The sequence below is a fragment of the Salvelinus namaycush genome, chromosome 14 (assembly GCF_016432855.1).
Source record: "Salvelinus namaycush isolate Seneca chromosome 14, SaNama_1.0, whole genome shotgun sequence".
NCBI classification, from domain to species: domain Eukaryota; kingdom Metazoa; phylum Chordata; class Actinopteri; order Salmoniformes; family Salmonidae; genus Salvelinus; species Salvelinus namaycush.
In genome coordinates, this window is record NC_052320.1 from 33,268,020 (window position 1) to 33,289,633 (window position 21,614).

At 40.5% G+C, this 21,614-nt stretch overlaps 1 protein-coding gene across 3 annotated transcripts in view; it reads right to left on the minus strand.

Annotated features, from left to right (window-relative positions):
• The window catches only part of ppih (peptidylprolyl isomerase H (cyclophilin H)), a 36,738-nt gene extending 15,134 nt beyond the window's left edge, over positions 1 to 21,604 (minus strand). Inside the window, exon 1 of one of the 3 annotated variants that reach the window (XM_039008443.1) lies at positions 21,377 to 21,604. In XM_039008443.1, coding sequence (XP_038864371.1) covers positions 21,377 to 21,442 — 66 coding nt within the window. In that variant the 5' untranslated portion in view covers positions 21,443 to 21,604. Of the gene's footprint in view, positions 1 to 18,026; positions 18,190 to 21,376 lie in introns of those variants that run through there. The other 2 variants (XM_039008445.1, XM_039008446.1) reach the window with 2 other exon arrangements.
• Positions 21,605 to 21,614: the final 10 nt, after the last annotated feature.

The following is a 21,614-nucleotide window of genomic DNA, read 5'->3' on the forward strand; positions in this document are numbered from 1 at the left end:
ACAGTTAAATACATATTTATTCTCCCATGATGCATCATCTAGATTAGTAATCCTTACTTTTGTATTGATTATATTCCTGGGGTCCAGAAAAATTAAGGCAGTTCACACAATTTTAAAAACATAACAATACATTCACAACACACTGTGTGCCCTCAGGCTCCTACTCCACCACTACCACATATCTACAGTACAAAATCCATTTGTACGTGTGTGTATAGTGCGCATGTTATCGTGTATGTGTGTGTATGCATGTGTCTGTGCCTATGTTTGTGTTGCTTCACAGTCCCTGCTGTTCCATAAGGTGTATTTTTATGTTGTTTTTTAAAAATCTACTTTTACTGCTTGCATCGGTTACTTGATGTGGAATAGAGTTCCATGTAGCCATGGCTCTATGTAGTACTGTGCGCCTGCCAGTCTGCTTTGGACTTGGGGACTGTGAAGAGACCTCTGTGGCATGTCTTGTGGGGTATGCATGGGTGTTCGAGCTGTGCACAAGCAGTTCAAACAGACAGCTCGGTGGATTCAACATGTCAATACCTCTCATAATCACAAGTAGTGATGAAGTCAATCTCTCCTCCACTTTGAGCCAGGAGAGATTGACATGCATATTATTAATATTAGCTCTCTGTGCACATCCAAGGACCAGCTGTGCTGCCATGTTCTGAGCCAATTGCAACTTTCCTAAGTATTTTTTTGTGGCACCTGACCACGCGACTGAACAGTAGTCCAGGTGCGACAAAACTAGGGCCTGTAGGACCTGCCTTTGTATAGTGCTGTTAAGAAGGTAGAGCAGCGCTTTATTATTGATATACTTCTCCCTATCTTAGCTACTGTATCAATATGTTTTGACAATGACAGTTTACAATCTGGGGTTACTCCAAGCAGGTTAGTCACCTCAACTTGCTCAATTTCCACATGATTTACTACAAGATTTAGTTGAGGTTGAGGGTTTAGTGAATGATTTGTCCCAAATACAATGCTTTTAGTTTTTGAAATATTTAAAGTAAAAAAAAAAATCATTAAAGTAGTTGGCAATAGGGTTGCAAAGGGTCGGAAACCTTCTGGTAAATTTCCATGGGAAGTTAAGCCCAGGAATTTGGCTTAAATTCATCAAAAGAGTTAGCTTACAACAGTGAACCTTTTTTGTGGGATACACATAAGGCAATTCTAGGTCTTGTGGCATATTTTTGTTAAACTATCCCCAATTCAATGGAATTGCAACCCTCTGCATGCACAGTGAATTCTTCCATCAAAACGTACAGTCGTGGCCAAAAGTTTTGAGAATCACACAAATATAAATTTTCACAAAGTCTGCTGCCTCAGTTTGTATGATGGCAATTTGCATATACTCCAGAATGTTATGAAGAGTGATCAGATGAATTGCAAAGTCCCTCTTTGCCTTGCAAATGAGCTGAATCCCCAAAAAACATTTCCACTGCATTTCAGCCCAACCACAAAAGGACCAGCTGACATCATGTCAGTGATTCTCTCGTTAACACAGGTGTGAGTGTTGACGAGGACAAGGCTAGAGATCACTCTGTCATGCTGATTGAGTTCAAATAACAGACTGGAAGCTTCAAAAGGAGGGTGGTGCTTGGAATCATTGTTCTTCCTCTGTCAAACATGGTTACCTGCAAGGAAACACGTGCCGTCATCATTGCTTTGCACAAAAAGGGCTTCACAGTCAAGGATATTGCTGCCAGTAAGATTGCACCTAAATCAACCATTTATCGGATCATCAAAAACTTCAAGGAGAGCGGTTCAATTGTTGTGAAGGCTTCAGCGCGCCCAAGAAAGTCTAGCGAGCGCCAGGACCGTCTCCGAAAGTTGATTCAGTTGCGGGATCGGGGCACCACCAGTACAGAGCTTGCTCAGGAATGGCAGCAGGCAGGTGTGAGTGCATCTGCACACACAGTGAGGCGAAGACTTTTGGAGGATGGTCTGGTGTCAAGAAGGGCAGCAAAGAAGCCACTTATTTCCAGGAAAAACATCAGGGACAGACTGATATTCTGCAAAAGGTACAGGGATTGGACTGCTGAGGACTGGGGTAAAGTCATTTTCTCTGATGAATCCCCTTTCCGATTGTTTGAGGCATCCGGAAAAAGCTTGTCCGGAGAAGACAAGGTGAGCACTACCATCAGTCCTGTGTCATGCCAACAGTAAAGCATCCTGAGACCATTCATGTGTGGGGTTGCTTCTAAGCCAAGAGAGTGGGCTCACTCACAATTTTGCCTAAGAACACAGCCATGAATAAATAATGGTACCAACACATCCTCCGAGAGCAAATTCTCCCAACCATCCAGGAACAGTTTGGTGACGAACAATGTATTTTCCAGCATGACGGAGCACCTTGCCATAAGGCAAAAGTGATAACTAAGCGGCTCGGGGTACAAAAACATTGATATTTTGGTTCCATGGCCAGGAAACTCCCCAGACCTTAATCCCATTGAGAACTTGTGGTCAATCCTCAAGAGGCAGGTGGACAAACAAAAACCCACAAATTCTGACAAACTCCAAGAATTGATTATGCAAGAATGGGCTACCATCAGTCAGGATGTGGCCCAGAAGTTAATTGACAGCATGCCAGGGCAGATTGCAGAGGTATTGAAAAAGAAGGGGCAACACTGCAAATATTGACTCTCTGCATCAACTTCATGTAATTGTCAATAAAAGCCTTTGACACTTATGAAATGCTTGTAATTATACTTCAGTATTCCATAGTAACATCTGACAAAAATATCTAAAGACACTGAAGCAGCAAACTTTGTGGAAATGAATATTTGTGTCACTCTTAAAACTTTTGGCCATGACTGTGCAGCTGATTCTCAAGATCTTGCACACTAATGAGATGCTATTCAGCCCACACTACTACACTGTCTGAGCCAAGGACTACATGCTTTCTGGTACGTTTTGATTACAATACTGGGTGTGGTGAAAATATTTTATGACATACATGATTTTTTGTTAACCTGTTTGGGCTGCAGGGGCAGTATTGAGTAGCCAGATAAAAGGTGCCCATTTCAAACGGCCTCGTACTCAATTCTTGCTCGTACAATATGCATATTATTATTACTATTGGATAGAAAACACTCTCTAGTTTCTAAAACCGTTTGAATTATATCTGTGAGTAAAACAGAACTCATTTGGCACAAACTTCCTGACCAGGAAGTGGAAAATCTGAAATCGATGCTCTCTTCTTGGTCCTGCCTATAAATGGGCATGATACGTATTAGTATACATGCACGTCATACACCTTCCCCTGGATGTCAAGAGGCTGTGAGAGAAGAAATGGAGTGTTTATCTTGGTCTGAGTTGGAATAAATCCTCTTGGAATGACGTGTCACCCATTTCCTGTTTTCAGGAAGGCGCGAGGTTGGACCTGGAATTGCCTTCTGAAAAGCTTTCGTTATAGGCGACTACTATCTCCGGCTTTGATTTTATTTGATACATGTGACAATATCATCGTAAAGTATGTTTTTTCAATATAGTTTTATTAGATTTTTGAAATTTATTCGGGACGTTAGGCGTGTTGCGTTGTGTGCCTTTGTTCAGAAAGGAGAGCTTCGCGCCACTTGGCTAGTGCGCTTGCTAATTCAAGAGGGAAAAAGGACGTTCTAAATCCAAACAACGATTGTTCTTGACAAAGGACACCTTGTACAACATTCTGATGGAAGATCAGCAAAAGTAGGACCCGTTTTATGATGCTATTTCATATATCTGTCGAACATGTGAACTAGTCGTTTGCGCCCAGCTTTTGGGTACTCTCTCGCCATACCTAAGCTGGATGTCGTAATGAAGTTATTTTTAGAATTCTAACACGGCAATTGCATTAAGAACTAGTGTATCTATCATTTCCTATACAACATGTATTTTTTAGTTATGTTTATGAATAGCTATTTGGTCAGAATATGTGTGTCAGAAAAAGTGTCAGAAAAAAATCCGGACGTTGTGGGAAAAAGTAGCTACGTTAGCACAATGTATAACCACTGATTTCAGCTCTAAATATGCACATTTTCGAACAAAACATAAGTGTATGTATAACCTGATGTTATAGGACTGTCATCTGATGAACCTTATCAAGGTTAGTCAAAAATTATATATCTTTTACTGGTTTGTTAAGATCGCTAACTTTTGCTGCTGGGAAATGGCTTGTGTTTCTGGCTATTGTGGTAAGCTAATATAACGCTATATTGTGTTTTTGCTGTAAAACACTTAATAAATCGGAAATATTGGCTGGAATCACAAGATGCCTGTCTTTCATTTGCTGTACACTATGTATTTTTCAGAAATGTTTTATGATGAGTATTTAGGTATTTGGCGTTGGTGTCTGTAATTATTCTGTCTGCTTTCGGTGCAATTTCTGATTGTAGCTGCAATGTAAACTATGATTTATACCTGAAATATGCACATTTTTCGAACAAAACATAGATTTATTGAATAACATGTTATAAGACTGTCATCTGATGAAGTTGTTTGTTGGTTAGTTAGGTTGGCTTTGTGCATGCTACCTGTGCTGTGAAAAATGTCTGTCCTTTTTTGTATTTGGTGGTGAGCTAACATAAATATACGTGCTGTTTTCGCTGTAAAACATTTTAAAAATTGGACATGTTGGCTGGATTCACAAGATGTGTACCTTTCATTTGCTGTATTGGACTTGTTAATGTGTGAAAGTTAAATATTTCGAAAAAATATATTTGGAATTTCGCGCCCTGCACTTGAAGTGGCTGTTGTCATATTGTGGGCGGCCTCGGGCTTGCAGCCAGAAGAAGTTAACTAGTAAATAGTAGTAGTAACAGTGTGTTTAAAATAGTTTGTTTAAATCATTTCTAACTTGTTCACAATTTCTGCTAGTTCGTTTTTGCTACCATGTGGGTTTAAGCTTGCTTGAGCCTGCTAACTGAGGAGTGTTAATTCACCTGTTTCCATACATGTTTCATTTTAAAACATTTATCTTACAAAGGAGTTGTACAGATAAATAGTTAAGCAGTTAGATTAAACATGGAATTGTATTTGTTTTACCATTTTTTACCTAATCTTTACAGGAAAATGCCATGGGCACTATCTGATGTGTGGAGACATTTCACTGCAGCTAACGTAGAAGGAAAATCTGTGTACATTTGCAAATACTGTGCCAAATCATATGTGAAGAATGCAACAAAGATGCAGAATCATCTGGCCAAGTGCATAAAGTTCCCTCGGCGCTCACAACAAGCAACCTCTGACAAAAGTCCCTCTACTTCTATTCGAGGTGAAAATAATGAAGCAGGCACCTTATCTATAGCAACAGCTCATGGTCTTAGTGGAATCAGAAGTTTTTTTGACTCAATGGAGGAATGTAGTCAGAGAAATGCTGATGAATGTCTTGCTCGAGCTTTGTATGCAACTGGTTCACCTCTGATGCTCACAGGCAATGAGTATTGGAAGAGATTTCTGAATGTTCTTTGCCCAGCATACACCCCTCCAACCAGACATGCTTTATCTACTCATTTGCTGGATGCAGAGTTCAACAGAGTTCAACTGAAGGTCAAGCAAATCATAGAGAAAGCAGACTGTATTGCAATCATCTCTGATGGGTGGTCGAATGTTTGTGGGCAAGGAATAATTAACTACATTATCTCCACCCCTCAATCAGTATTCTACAAGAGCACAGACACAAGGAACACCGGTCTCTACATTGCAGATGAGCTGAAGGCAGTCATCAATGACCTTGGACCACAGAAGGTATTTGCACTGGTGACAGACCATGCAGCTTTCATGTTCGCAGCACTGTCTAAAGTGGAGGAGTTCTACCCTCACGTCACACCCATTGGCTGTGCTGCTCATTAATTGAATCTGCTCCTCAAGGACATCATGGCACTGAAAACAATGGATACACTCTACAAGAGAGCCAAGGAAATGATTATGTATGTGAAGGGTCATCAAGTTATAGCAGCAATCTACCTCACCAAGCAAAGTGAGAAGAATAAGAGCATCACATTGAAGCTGCCCAGAAACACCAGTTGGGGTGGTGTTTTCATCATGTTTGACAGTCTCCTGGAGGGGAAGGAGTCTCTCCAAGAAATGACCATAATCACAGTCTGCCAATATGGATAGCCCCATCAAGAGGATCCTCCTAGATGATGTATTTTGGGAGAGAGTGGTAAGCAGCATGAAACTCCTGAAACCTATAGCAGTAGCCATTGCACAGATTGAGGGAGACAATGCTATCCTGTCTGTTGTTCAGACTCTGCTTGCAGATGTAAGAGAAGAAATCTGTACTGGCCACTTCACTGTTGCGCCAAGCAGAGGAAACTGCAGTTCTGAAATACATCAAAAAGTGTGAAGACTTCTGCCTGAAGCCCATACACACCGCAGCGTACATGTTGGACCCCAAGTAGGCTGGCAAGAGCATCCTGTCTGGTGCAGAGATCAACAAGGCCTATGGTGTCATCACTACCGTGTCTCGCCACCTTGGCCTGGATGAGGGCAAGGTTCTTGGCAGTCTGGCGAAGTATACTTCCAAGCAAGGGCTTTGGGATGTCAGCCGTGCCAACATATCTCATCAGCCACCTGGTGGAAGGGACTTTGTGGATCTGAGGCTCTTTCCCCTGTTGCCCCCATCATCCTCCAAATCCCACCAACATCAGCTGCCTCGGAGTGCAACTGTTCCTTGTTTGGGAACACACACAGACACACCAACGCACTCAACAGGCTGACCAATACAAGGGTTGAAATATTGGTGGCCATCCGGGCATATTTGAGGCTTTTTGAGCCTGACAACGAGCCATCCTCAACCAGGAAAGTGACAGTGAAGATGAGGCCTCAGAGTCTGATGTTCAAGAGGTGGACAGTGAGAAGGTCCAGGGAGAAGACATGGAAGCCTGACACGGAACCCAAACCGGCTGTGCGCGTGCGCCATCGTGCATAAATGTATTTTGTCCCCCCACACCAAACGCGATCACGACATGCAGGTTAAAATATCAAAACAAATTCTGAACCAATTATATTAATTTGGGACAGGTCGAAAAGAATTAAACATTTATGGCAATTTAGCTAGCTAGCTTGCACTTGCTAGCTAATTTGTCCTATTTAGCTAGCTTGCTGTTGCTAGCTAATTTGTTCTGGGATATAAACATTGAGTTGTTATTTTACCTGAAATGCACAAAGTTCTCTACTCAGCCAATTAATCCACACATTAAACGGTCAACCGAATTGTTTCTCGTCATCTCTCCTCCTTCCAGATTTTTTCTTCTCTTGACTCTATATTGCGATTGGCAACTTTCAGAAATTAAGTGCATTACCGGCACTGACCGTGTTCGTCTTTCAGTCACCCACGTGGGTGTAACCAATGAGGAGATGGCACGTGGGTACCTGCTTCTATAAACCAATGAGAAGATGGGAGAGGCAGGACTTGCAGTGCGATCTGCGTCAGAAATAGAACTGACTTCTATTTTAGCCCATGGCAACGCAGATGCTCGTTGGCGCGCGCGCGAGCAGTGTGGGTGCAATAATTGAATAACATGTATGTCTAAATTTATTTTGCAACACTCGCGCACGCGACGTGAGCGGTGTAGTCGGCCTGTGAGAGGAAGACAACCAAAGCTTTAGTTTCTAGACTATCATTTTACAAATGTTTGTTAAATGTTTTTGGGAGATGCAATGGATCATTGGGGATCATTCAATATTCCCTTTCTTTTGTTGTTCAGTGAAATCATCCCATGTGAAGAGTCAACTCATTTAATTAAAGTTCAATTTGGAACTAAATAGTTTACTTCTACTTATGAGGTAAAGTATTTAGGTTTCTGTCTCCCTATGATATGGTAAATATATCCAATGCAAAAAACATCTACATTTAAATGGTATTAATATTCATTTGCATATATTTCTGTTAATTCCCATATATTCCCACGGAAAGTTTCCACCTCTGAATATTCCCCAAAATGTGCAACCCTAGTTGGCAATGTCAGTGGGTTTTGTGATGAATGAGCTATCTGATTCAATGAATGATGGAGCTGAATTAGCATTTTTTCCCAAAATTTAATTTAAGGTGCTCCAAAGCTTTTTTCTATCAGTCTTTATGTCATTTATCTTCGTTGTTTCATAGTGTAGTTTCTTCTTCTTTTTATTTCAGTTTAGTCACATGATTTCTCACTTTGCAGTATGTTTGCCAATCGTTTGTGCAGCCAGACTTATTTGCCATTCCTTTTGCCTCATCTCTCTCAACAATTCAATGTTTCAATTCCTCATCAATCCCCATTAACAGTTTTTACAGTAATTTTCTTAAATGGGTCCATGCTTGGGTGACGCAACTTAGGAAATGGCTGCCTAGTTTCTCGTACTGCACATCGGTTGGGAATTTCCCCCCCAAATTCAAGTATTTACTCTGAGCATTATAATAACTTACGCAAAATGGAAAAGGGGAAAACAGGAAAAGGTCGTGGAGCTACAACAACAGCCTGTAACAAGACAGCAGAAGATATAATCGTCGAAGAACCCGAAATGGCTAATGCTAGCGCAAATAAGATAGCAGCAGCAAAATAACCCTCATTTCGTGAGGTGATGAAGGAGGAATTGCGCGAGGCGCTCACAGGCTTACGAGAGGAACTTCGAGAAGATGTAAGAAAATAACTAAATGAGTTCAAGAAGGGCATTAACCAGAAACTGGAAGAAAACAAATTAGAACTTCACAGCATATCTACAAGAATGGGGGACGCAGAACAGCGCATTGGGGAAACGGACACATGGAACTTCGCAGTCAAGGAAATACTTGAACAGTCACTGAAAAGCCAACATGCACTACAGGCAAAAGTGACAGAACTCGAAGGTTTCTCACGTCGAAACAACATTAGACTTTATAACGTAGTAGAGGGCGCAGAAAAAGACTCTATGCCCAACTTCGTGGAGAGTCTATTCAAGGACATACTTGATGACGAAACTGACCTGGGAATCGAGAGAGCACACCGAGCTCTGGCCTCAAAACCCCCCAGCGGCGCCCCACCAAGATCCATAGTAATACGGTTCCTAAAATTCTCAGTCAAAGAGAAAGTTTTACATGCTACCTGGAAAAAACCTGTTAACTTCCAAGGCCAACGAGTGTTCTTTGATCATGACTACGCGGGAGAGATACTGAAAAGAAGGAAAGAATACACCCCCATTAAGAAAGCACTTAAAGAGAAGGGTATTCGCTTCCAAACACCATACCCGGCAAAAATGCGGGTATTTCTGAAAAATGGCCCGGTTACATACGAGCATGCAGACGAGGCGGCTGAGGACCTGAAGTCAAGGGGCTTCCCAGTGGAGTATACCGCCAGGAGAAAGGCGACATCACCAGCAGAAAGACTCGAGCAGGCTCTCCAATGGATCATTGTCAACAAGCAAGGTCATGGAGAAAGAGGGAAACCATCTCGGCGAGAGGACGTTCACATCCGAGAGAAACTCAGGCATTTCCAACGGGAAGATGAAAGACACTGAATCGGATTTAACAGAATTAATAGTTACCGCAGCTGTTAAGACTTTGGGTTGTTACGGTTGACATTGCAATAGATAAAATATCTCCCCTATTTTCCCCCAATGCTGAATAAGGGTGAGTACCCAAAAGCATGTGTTCTTTATGAACACATTAAGTAGCGTCACGTTAATAACATATATATTAGCTAAGGATTAATGACACATTGACAACGGGGCGACAGAATGGCATATCAAGGGGAGGATTCATGATATGCACGCATGACCGATATAGTTTTCACTTGTAATTAACCGATGTGTATAAGCGACGAAATAGGCGCCCTTATTATTTTCGCTTCCACCAGGTCTTGTTTGTGACTACGTCACGCATTTTCATATCTGAGCGAGGGGCCCATCCTGCGGACAGGCTCATCCCCTCAAACCCCAGAGGCAAGAGACAGTCCTCTGACATGGGAGTTCAAATACCAAAGTACTTTCCCACTTTGGTTTACTTTATTATCGTTCTTGAATTTTCGTTCATTTTTAGGTTCATGATAAGCAGGCAGATATGGTGCACAGCTTTTTTTATTTATATCGATGCATCATCGGGAATTTAAGGTCATAAGTCTCAATGTAAACGGACTGGGGAGTGCCATCAAGAGAAGTAAGGTAATAGCAAAGATGAAACGGGCGAGAGTTGACATACTATTCTGGCAGGAAACTCACTTATCCACACCTGAACACGAGAAACTCAAGAAAATGGGATATAGGAACACTTTTTTTTCTTCTTACAAAATGGGTAGAAGGGGAGTTGCAATCTTGATCCCAAATTCAGTTAATTTTGAGTTTATGTCAGAAATAAAAGACAAGGAGGGTAGATTTATACTTGTTAAATGTAAACTGGATAACAAGGAAGTTACATTATTTAATGTATACGCACCCCCAGGGAGTGACATGGTCTTCTATAGGAAGGTATTTGATTTAATTGCCACAGAAACCACTGGCACTCTTATCTGTGGAGGGGATTTTAACACAATTCTAAACTCAAAATTGGACAGCACAAATCAAAATAGGAAAATGAGCCTAGTTGCCAAAAAGATCAATAGGATACTGCAGGATCTAGGACTGCTCGATGTATGGCGTGACACCCACAAGACCGATAAGGAATATACTTTTTACTCAGCCCGCCACACTGAATACTCCAGGTTAGACTACTTTTTTATGTACAGTGCAGATAGACACAGGCTTAAGGATTGTAGGATCGGGCAGAGCGACTTATCAGATCATAATGGAGTTTACCTCACTCTACACCTTGATAGCAAACCAAGAAATACTACATGGAGACTTAATACAAGCATGCTGAATGATCCAGCATTCAAGGAATCAATAAAGACAGAATTGAACATCTATCTGGAGAATAATGATAATGGGGAAGTATCTCCTGCTATACTGTGGGATGCAGCTAAGGTGGTTATTAGAGGAAAAATCATAGCCACATCGTCTCTCAAGAAAAAGATTAAAGCACAGAAATTGCTGAAATTACAGGAAACCCTAAGAAACTTAGAACGATCTCATAGTCAATACAAAGACCCTCTTATATTACGAGAGATTCAAAAGGTAAAACAGGAAATTGACCAGATTTATAGAGAAGAAGTAGAGAAAAAGCTTAGGTTCCTGAAACAACGATATTATGAAGCAGGCTCAAAGGCAACCAAATTACTAGCATGGAGACTCAGGAAACAACAAGCACAGAATACAATTTTTAAAATAAAAGACCCCAAAACAAAAAAGATCACATGCAAATTAGATGAAATACAGAATGCATTTGAATCATATTACACAAATCTGTACAAGCAACCAGAGAAGGCAGATGCACAGACAATAGAGCACTTTTTGAACTCACTTGATCTCCCCTCAATTGGGACAGAGCAAAATGATAGACTAACTTTAGAAATATCCACCGAAGAAATTAATAAAGCAATATCTCAACAAAAAGTCAACAAGTCTCCAGGCACTGATGGCTTCCCTTCAGAATGGTTCAAGACCTTCAGAGAACAACTAACACCTCTACTTAAGGCCTGTTTTAACTGGACTCTGAAGGAGGGTGGTCTCCCACCGTCATGGAGAGAGGCCATCATATCTGTAATCCCAAAAGAGGGTAAAGATAAGAAAGAATGCAGTTCATATAGACCTATCGCAATTCTTAACACAGATTATAAACTATATGCATCAATAATAGCCAAACGAATGGAGAACATAATCCCAGAATTGATTGACGGAGATCAAACTGGTTTCATACAAAATAGGCAGACACGGACAATATAAGGAGAACACTACATGTCATGGACCACATTACTCAGAATAAGACAAGTGAAATATTAATCAGTCTAGATGCAGAAAAAGCATTTGATTCAGTGGGATGGGATTACCTATTCCAAGTTATGGAAAGATTTGGTTTCAACAAAGAAGTGATACAGTGCATCAAAACACTGTATTCATGTCCGACCGCTAGAATAAAGATAAATGGACATTTGACACGAACGATAAAATTAGAGCGAGGGGCAAGACAAGGCTGTAATCTTTCACCCACACTCTTCTCCTTGTACCTCGAACCATTAGCACAGGCAATAAGACAGGACCCAACCTTAGAGGGAATAACAATAAGAGACAGTGAACATAAGATATGCATGTATGCGGATGACGTTCTGTTATTCCTTAAAGACCCAGGCTCAAGCGTACCTAGATTGATGGATGTTCTACAAACATTTGGAACATATTCAGGGTATGTGCTTAACGTACACAAGACCCAAGCCCTAGTATATAATTATACCCCACAGGAAGAGCTGAAGAATAGGTATAACTTCACCTGGACCTCTTCATCCATTAAATATCTTGGAGTATACCTACCAAAAGATACACCCAAACTCTATTGCATGAATTACGATCACATCAACAAGAAAATATATGATGACCTAGACAGGTGGAACTCACTTCCCTTAGATCTTAGTAGTAGAATCGAAACAATCAAAATGAACATCCTGCCGAGGTTATTGTATTTGTTCCAATCACTGCCCATAGAAATCCCACCTAAACAGTTTAGGGAATGGGATAAACGGATATCAAGGTTTATCTGGAACAGTAAGAGACCAAGAACTAGATATACAACATTACAATTACCAAAAAACTGTGGGGGTATGGCCTTACCAAACCTAAAAGATTATTATGTGTCAGCCCAATTGAGACCCCTGGTTTGTTGGTTCAATTCAGAATACGAATCCAAATGGAAAGACATCGAGACTACTTTGACAGGGATACCCATACAGTCAGTTTTGGGAAATAAGGACATGGTAAAAGAAATATACAATAGACAAAATCAGTGGATTAATTTCTCTCCGAAGACATGGTTTAGGGTAGTTAAGCAAAATAATTTAGACAGAGAGATCAAACTGCTGAGTTGGCCCGCATACGACCCCAGCTTCATCCCTGCAACTCAGGACAGCAGATTTAAACAATGGACGCAGAAAGGCATCACATTATTCAGTACAATTATAAGGAATGGGAACCTAGATAACTTCCAGGACTTAAGTAAAAAACATGGCTTGGATAAACAAGATTTTTACAGATACCTACAAGTCCGACACTATTTCTTAAGGGAGATAAAAGTGACTGACCCTCGAGCACCTCCAAAATTAATCCAAGTATTCACTAACGCATACAACTTGGGGAGTAACAAAAAAACGATTTCAAATCTCTACTTGGGTATTCAATCCTCAAAGAAACATTCTACAAACTATATTAAAAAGAAATGGGAGGAGGAACTTAACATTGAAATAACTGATGAAACATGGTTGAACATATTAGAGACTCAACAAAGCTCCACCAACTCAAGGTCATGGAGAGAATTCTGTTGGAAGAATGTTATACGTTTCTTCATAACACCTAAACTGAAATCAAAACAGACTGGCTCACCACACCCTTGTTGGAGAGAATGCGGTCTATTGAGGGCGGACCACTCTCATATCTTTTGGTCCTGCCCCGCAATCGAAACTTACTGGGGAGAAATAAGATCTAACATTGGAAAGATAATGGGATTTGACATAGAACAAACATTCATTTCTTTGTACTTGGGTGAAACACCAGATAACTTACACAATAGAGAAAAGTACCTCTTGAAGGTCCTACTGGCAGCCAGTAAAAAGGCTATCACTAGGAAATGGCTACAAAAAGACCCTCCCACAGTGACACAATGGATAGACATTGTAGAAGAAATACACCACATGGAGCGTATGACCTTTGCTTTAAGAACTCAACAAGAGAGAGGTCAGGAATACTGGGAGAAATGGGTTTCATACTTGGAAAAGGTCTAATTCAAAGATGCTAATGTAACTAATATGATGATATGATGATGAAGGTATGAAGTGCACTGTAACTGCCAGATCATTTTTGTTCTTTTATTTGACTTTATTTGTACTTTCTTTGTGTTCCTACAATAAAAACAAAGTATAAAAATAAAAAAATGGGTCCATGCTTATTAGTAACTGGAATAAGCAATTTCATAAATGTGTCAAGTGCAGTGTCTGTTTGCTCCTCTTTACACACCACGGACCAACATATTCGTTACATCAACAACCTAGGAATCACTACAAAACATATTGTATGACCTCTTATACACTATATTAGGCCCAGCCTTGGGAACTTATCCTAGATATGGCTACTATATTGTGATCACTACATCCAATGGATTTGGATACTGCTTTCAAACAAATCTTTGCAGCATTAGTAAAGATATGATCAATACATGTTGATGATCTCATTCCTGTACTGTTTGTAACAACCCTGGTAGGTTGATTTATAACCAGGTTGCAGGCACTAGTTACAGTCTGAAATGTTCTCTTGAGTGGGCAGCCTGATGAAAGCCAGTCAATATTTAAAATCACCCAGAAAGTAAACCTCAATTGACATCACATACATTATCAAGCATTTCACACGTTATCCAGATACTGTTAGCACTTGGTGGTCTATAGCAGCTTCCCACCAGAACGAGCTTTAGGTGAGGCAGATGAACCTGCAGCCATATTACTTCAACAGAATTTAACATGAGATCCTCTCTAATCTTTACAGGAATGTGGTTCTGAATATATACAGCAACACCTCCACCATTGGCATTTCTATATTTTCTGTAAATATTATAACCTTGTATAGCTACCACTGTATCAAAGTTATTATCTAAGTGAGTTTCAGAGATAGAATATGAATGTCATCTGTTACTAGCAAATTATTGATTTCATGAACCTTGATCTTAAGCTACATGTGTTAACGTGGGCTATTTTGAGCACTTTTCTTCTGGGATGCTCCCTTGTTTTTATTGCTTTACTCAGAAACTTAACAGCAGTAGATGCGCTCGTGTTCTTTATGCTAGTGCAGGGTGAGCTGCACACAGTGGGACTTCCTACTAGGGCACACCGGCTCAGTGCTAACAGTATAAATCGGGTTCATAGGCACGTGATTACAGCATACAATAGCTGTAAGATCAGCAGAGGCATTCAGAGCAGTTAGAGAGACATGCATTAAGTTACTTATATTGCATCTACCGACACCCCTGGTGTAATGTATATTTGCTGAAGCATTATGACAACTCTGCATCACAATGGTAGGGATTAGCTGACCTGGGCTTGGGTCATTGATAAGTCATTGCCTCAAAGCAGCCTCATAATGCTGTGAAAGGATCCATGAACCCAAATTATTTGGGTGGATCCCATCCTCCTGATAAAACGTGTTTTGTTTACAAAAGCTATCGAAATTGTCCACAAAAGTTACACCCATTGAGCTGCAATAATCAGGTAGCCAGTTGTGAAGAGAAAGAATCCTGCTAGAGCGTTCAATGCCACGATTCAGAGAGGGCACAGGGCCAGATATGATGGGTCTTTTGTTAGTGTCTAGCAGAGAGTCGATCTTTAAAATCCAGTTTCAACTGTCAAGGGGTCTGAATTTGATCACAAGTTCACGAATTCGCATATAAGCCTTCAGAATTAGACTCTTATTCTCAAACACCCCCTTTATCCCACTTGACCTTCTCATTACCGAAACGGCTAAAAAGCTCAAAATTGGGAAAAAGTCAGAAGCATTACCTTAGCAACATGGAGGCATGAATGGGCTTTAGTGATGTGGTTAATTCTTTGCGGACTCATAAATGGCCGTTCCCTATTATTTGCAGATTGAGCTAATATGCTGACTAGACCAGCTAATAGTCATTTACAACATTAACAATGTATACTGTATTTCTGATCAATTTGATGTTATTTTAAATGGACCAAAAAAAGTGTGCTTTTCTTTCAAAAACAAGGACATTTCTAAGTGACCCCAAACTTTTGAACGGTAGTGTATATATAATAATAACAGTAATGAGATAAATGCACATACACATTGATTTGTTTTACTTTTTTGGACTTGGTAATGAGCAGTAATGAGAATCTTTGCGTTGGTACTGGAAATTGTGGTAAAATGAATTATATCTGATCAATAAACAAAAAGTATGAAATAGATAAGTACTCTCAGTGATCAAGAGAGGAAATTGTGAAAAATGACACTTGAGAATTGTTTTGTCAAATGTCAATTTTGTGAGAATGACCCAACTAAAGTAAAGATGCCTTTCTTTTTAGGACAATGGTAGACACTTTCTTGTAGGTCTGGTTTGTCCAAAAATATGTGGTGCATAAAACAAACTCTCGGTCTGTTTCTTGTTTTACAACTAACTTCCTCACACTGACTACACCGTTTGCAAATTCAATGACGCATTACAACTAAGGATACATCAACCTGAATCTTTCAATGACAGCCAGGCCTATTGTGCAGGAATAAGATGGAGTATCCTATATCCACAATGTGCCAAATGACTCATGCTTACTTTGTTCACTCATATAGCTTCAACCGAGTATAATGAAACAAAGGTAGTGTGTATAATGTATAGGTCTGTATAGGTCTAAAAAGGGCCTACAATTGCCACTTTCACAATTTCCTTAAATATGGTTTATTTTACAAATGTAAAAAGCATATCAAGCATCATTCCCCCCAAATATACTGAACAAAAATATAAAACGCAACATGCAACTATTTCACTGTGTTACAGTTCATATAAGGAAATAATTATTTCGACCTTAATCTATGGGTTTCACAAGACTGGGGAGCCAGGCCCAGCCAATCAGAATTAGTTTTTCCAGTACAAAAGTGTTTTATTACAGACAGAAATACTCCTCAGTTTCATCAGCTGTCCGGGTGGCTGGTCTCAGACGATCCCGCAGGTGAAGAGGCCAGATGTGGAGGTCCTGGGCTGGCATGGCAACACGTGGACTGCGGTTGTGAGGCCGGTTGGACATACTGCCAAATTCTATAAAACGACGTTGGATGCTGCTTATGATAGAGAAATTAATATTCAATTCTCTGGCAACAACTCTGGTGGACATTCCTGCAGTCCGCATGCCAACTGCACTCCCTCAAAACTTGAGACATCTCTGGCATTGTGTTGTAATGACCTCTGTAATGATCATGTTGTTTAATCAGCTTCTTGATATGCCACACCTGTCAGGTGGATGAATTATCTGGGCAAAGGAGAAATGCTCACTATCAGGGATGTAAACAAATTTGTGCACAAAATTTGAGAGGAATAAGATGTGTGTGTGAAAAATGTCTTTTTTCTTCTTTTCAGCTCATGAAACATGGGACCAACACTTTACATGTTGCGTTTATATTTTAGTTCAATATAAGTTTCTGTGAGAATTACCAGAACAATCTGAGATACCAAAAAATATTTTGGGATATGCAACCATGGAATGGCCTATGAGACCTCATGGCCTTGACCATGAGAAAAGACTGCTACTGTACAACAATGATTGAATTGAGCCCCCAGTGTAGGCCTACACTGTCCTACACACAATTAAAAAACAGCTTTAAGTCATCAAATGTGATGACACAGTCCAGCCCATTCCTGCCAATTACGCTGTGTGTTTTTCGTAAAGTGACAAATGTCCAACTGCCCTAACAAAATTCACAATATTGGTAACAGACTCCATCTGCTGGTCATGTCAAATGGGCAATGTCCTCATGAGTCATGACCAAACTTTCTTGTGTCAGATTACATTAAAATATGAATGGCTGTCTATTATTTAGTGTATCTGGTGGAGAGGAAAGAGTCAAATTCCAAATGAATTGGTCCTTACCAAAGTAAAACTCTAATCTGGACCTCAAAACCAGCCCAGTTCCACTGCTGATTTTCATTCTTTCCCTCTAAACAAGGACTGATTTAGACCTAGGAGTGGACACCACACAACTCTGTGCAGAGGGCGCAATCAATTATCAGGTAGAACAGAAAACCAGCACTATTAGTCTGGACCTCCAGGCTGGGATTCGAACACCCCTGACCTATAGACCTGGAGACCCATAGCCATGCTGACTAGGTGAGGAGAGCCACAATGCTAGCTAATAAATCATTGGCTAGTCTGATCATTACTATCTGCGTTCCAGCTGAGTGATAGTTGTTGATAAGTAGCTAGTGTAAAGCATTCCAGGCAAATGTTCTACTAACCTGTGCTTGGCGATAGCCTACTTACTTTGTTCTCAATTCAGAAGACAATTGTATCTTGTAAATGTGTGTCCAGTTGCAAATGGTTCTCGATAAACCAGACAAAATTCAGAAAAATATTAAATCCACATTTTGCACTGAGTGAGTAGTTCCCTCACCATTTCACCTGCCAGACATGTTGCATTTCACAACATCTTTGCAGCAACTAGTCGTTTCTATGCGACGTGGCCATGTTTAGAAGTAGATAACTGCGCATCAGACAGTGTGACCAAAACAAAGACACACACATGCAAGCAAAAAATGTTATTTGATACAAAATGTGGATTTAATATCTTTCCGAATATTCTCTGGTTTTTGGAGAACCACTAGAACTTATTCATAACTTCAATTCCATTGCATTACATTGAGCCATTGGACATCCCCTTTAACCTTGTGAGGGAAATGCTCTGTCTAAACGCAAATACGCCTAGCATGCGATACAACTTTAAAAACACTTAACTTTCATATAAGCGAGAATAAAAAAGATATATATATACATACTTGTGATACACTTAGCTGTACGCAGTTTAAGAAAGTTGCACCCTGCTGTATTTTGAGAAACGTGATCTAGACGGAATTGTGAAATTGAATGGTCCATTGGAAATGCGACCGCAAAGTGAGAGGATGTGTCATAGCGAGGTGGTGTGTAAAAACAGCTGGGTGCTACTTTGCTAAACTGCACACAGTAAGCCTATCTTTTATATTTGAAAGATTCTTTCTTGCTTATATGAAAGTTAAGTTCCAAAGGTTTCCGAAACCTTAAAACTAGTGAGGATTAATAACTTTTCTCAACTTTAAAACAGAGCTTTGGGATTGTAGTTCATTATTTTCTACATTAACTTTGTCCAACGAACCATGGCGGAGTTAGTGCATACAAAAAGACAGCATTACTATTTCTTTCCTATGTCATTGCCTACAAGTTTGATTGGGGATTTCTATTGGAGCAGCACTTTCTGGCTATCTACATACTGTACTGTCACAGATGGAACAATGAACCAGATATTTCACCAGATGTATAAATGTGAAGCATCCAGCTGGCGTTTCCACTCACTATATGGTAATGAGAGGAAGCCCAGTGGCCAGAATGCTGCTAATTTACTCATCGATGAAACATTTGATCTCAATACAGTTTTGTTTCCAAAACTATCTGTTACAAACAGAGTGGACTAAGTTTTGTAGACTTTACCCTTTGCCAAAGTTTCAACAAAATGTATATAAAAAATATAAAAAAGGGTGAATTGAGTTATTGCAAACACGCACTTCACGAAGTAGCCTTTCCCTAACGGAAATATGGAAATACTTGCTAGAACGTGCCAATAGGATATTGCTAGCTCATGCTTTGCTCTGCCCATCTCCTTGCTTGTTTTTATTTAACTAGGCAAGTCGGTTAAGAAGAAATTCTTATTTACAATGACGGTCTACCCCGGCCAAACCCTAATGACGCTGGGCCAATTGCGCACTGCCCTACGGGTCTCCCAATCACGGCCAGTTGTGATACAGCCCAGGATCGAACCAAGGTCTGTAGTGACGCCTCTAGCACTGGGTTGCAGTGCCTTAGACCGCTGCGCCACTGATTAATTTTCTCCCATTGGAAACGACAGGCTGTGGTCCATCTTGGGTTATTAATAAAAATCTTTGGTACTGCTTTTGCCTTTGTCAAAGACATAACAGTATGAAGATAGGTTAAAAGTATTCTCCAATAGAAAGCTCCAATCACACTTGTAGGCGATGTAATCCAACGAACCATATCAAACATCTCCAATCCAAAATCAAATCTAGAGTCGGCTTTCTATTTCGCAACAAAGCCTCCTTCACTCACGCCGCCAAACTTACCCTAGTAAAACTGACTATCCTACCGATCCTCGACTTCGGCGATGTCATCTACAAAATAGCTTCCAATACTCTACTCAGCAAACTGGATGCAGTTTATCACAGTGCCATCCGTTTTGTTACTAAAGCACCTTATACCACCCACCACTGCGACCTGTATGCTCTAGTCGGCTGGCCCTCGCTACATGTTCGTCGTCAGACCCACTGGCTCCAGGTCATCTACAAGGCTATGCTAGGTAAAGCGCCGCCTTATCTCAGTTCACTGGTCACGATGGCAACACCCACCCGTAGCACGCGCTCCAGCAGGTGTATCTCACTGATCATCCCTAAAGCCAAAACCTCATTTGGCCGCCTTTCCTTCCAGTTCTCTGCTGCCTGCGACTGGAACGAATTGCAAAAATCTCTGAAGTTGGAGACTTTTATCTCCCTCAACAACTTTAAACATCTGCTATCTGAGCAGCTAACCGATCGCTGCACCTGTACATAGTCCATCGGTATATAGCCCACCCAATTTACCTACCTCATCCCCATACTGTTTTTATTTATTTACGTTTCTGCTCTTTTGCACACCAGTATCTCTACTTGCACATGATCATCTGATGATTTATCACCCCAGTGTTAATCTGCAAAATTGTAATTATTTGCTCCTATGGCCTATTTATTGCCTACCTCATGCCTTTTGCACACATTGTATATAGATTCTCTTTTTTCCCCCTACTATGTTATTGACTTGTTTATTGTTTACTCCATGTGTAACTCTGTGTTGTTGTCTGTTCACACTGCTATGCTTTATCTTGGCCAGGTCGCAGTTGCAAATGAGAACTTGTTCTCAACTAGCCTACCTGGTTAAATAAAGGTGAAAATAAATAAATAAATAAAATAATGACGACGTTGGCTAGCTAAATTCATGAAGAGAAACGTCATCCGGTCTAAAGGCCGTCTCACGACGAACTGCGCATGTGCATGCCGTCAAATCAAAGGCGCTCCGATTACGTGTTCTCCGCATGACCAAGCCAACGTCGCCCACCAGTGTGATGGGGAATTTCTATTGGAGAAGCATTTTGACAAATGAAAACGTGTCAGTTTGTCTCTTTCTTAATAACATGTTAAAATAATGAAGACATTGGCTCGAATCTACGTTGCATCTTCAGAGTAGTACATTTTCTAAAAGGGAGAATGTTTCACTTCTCTCATTCCTGAAAGCTTGATCTGTATCGCAAGCGTTCCCGGAAGTCTCGCGATGTTGCGGATTTAGAAACTGTGCATTCGTAGCTTCTACAAATCAACTATTATCACGTAACGTTAGCTAACGTACGAAGTGCTATCTATTGCTTGAGACCACATGTCTACATATTATATGGGATGTTTTTGAGCCTCAACGTGATGGCTAGCTAGATTTGTCATAATTACATTTTGGGGGAAAGTTAGCTAACGTTAGCTGGCAGGCTAGCCAACAACGTGCTAGCTGGCCATTTCATAGCTATGAAAGCAATAAAACTAGTTACTCACTTGTCCTCCAATGGTGACATCAAAGAACACAATCGGGTTGTTGGGGTTAGAAGGCTGAACATTCATTGTTATTTATTTTCACTCACAAGTAAAACAATACGTGAAACTCTTCAGTGGTTAGCCAAAAGCATGTCATTAGCGAACTAATTCAAAAAGAACTGCGGTTCCTAAATCTACGGTAGCCGCAGGTGGACAATTACTACGGCTCACTTCCATGGACAAACATTACTGATTGCCC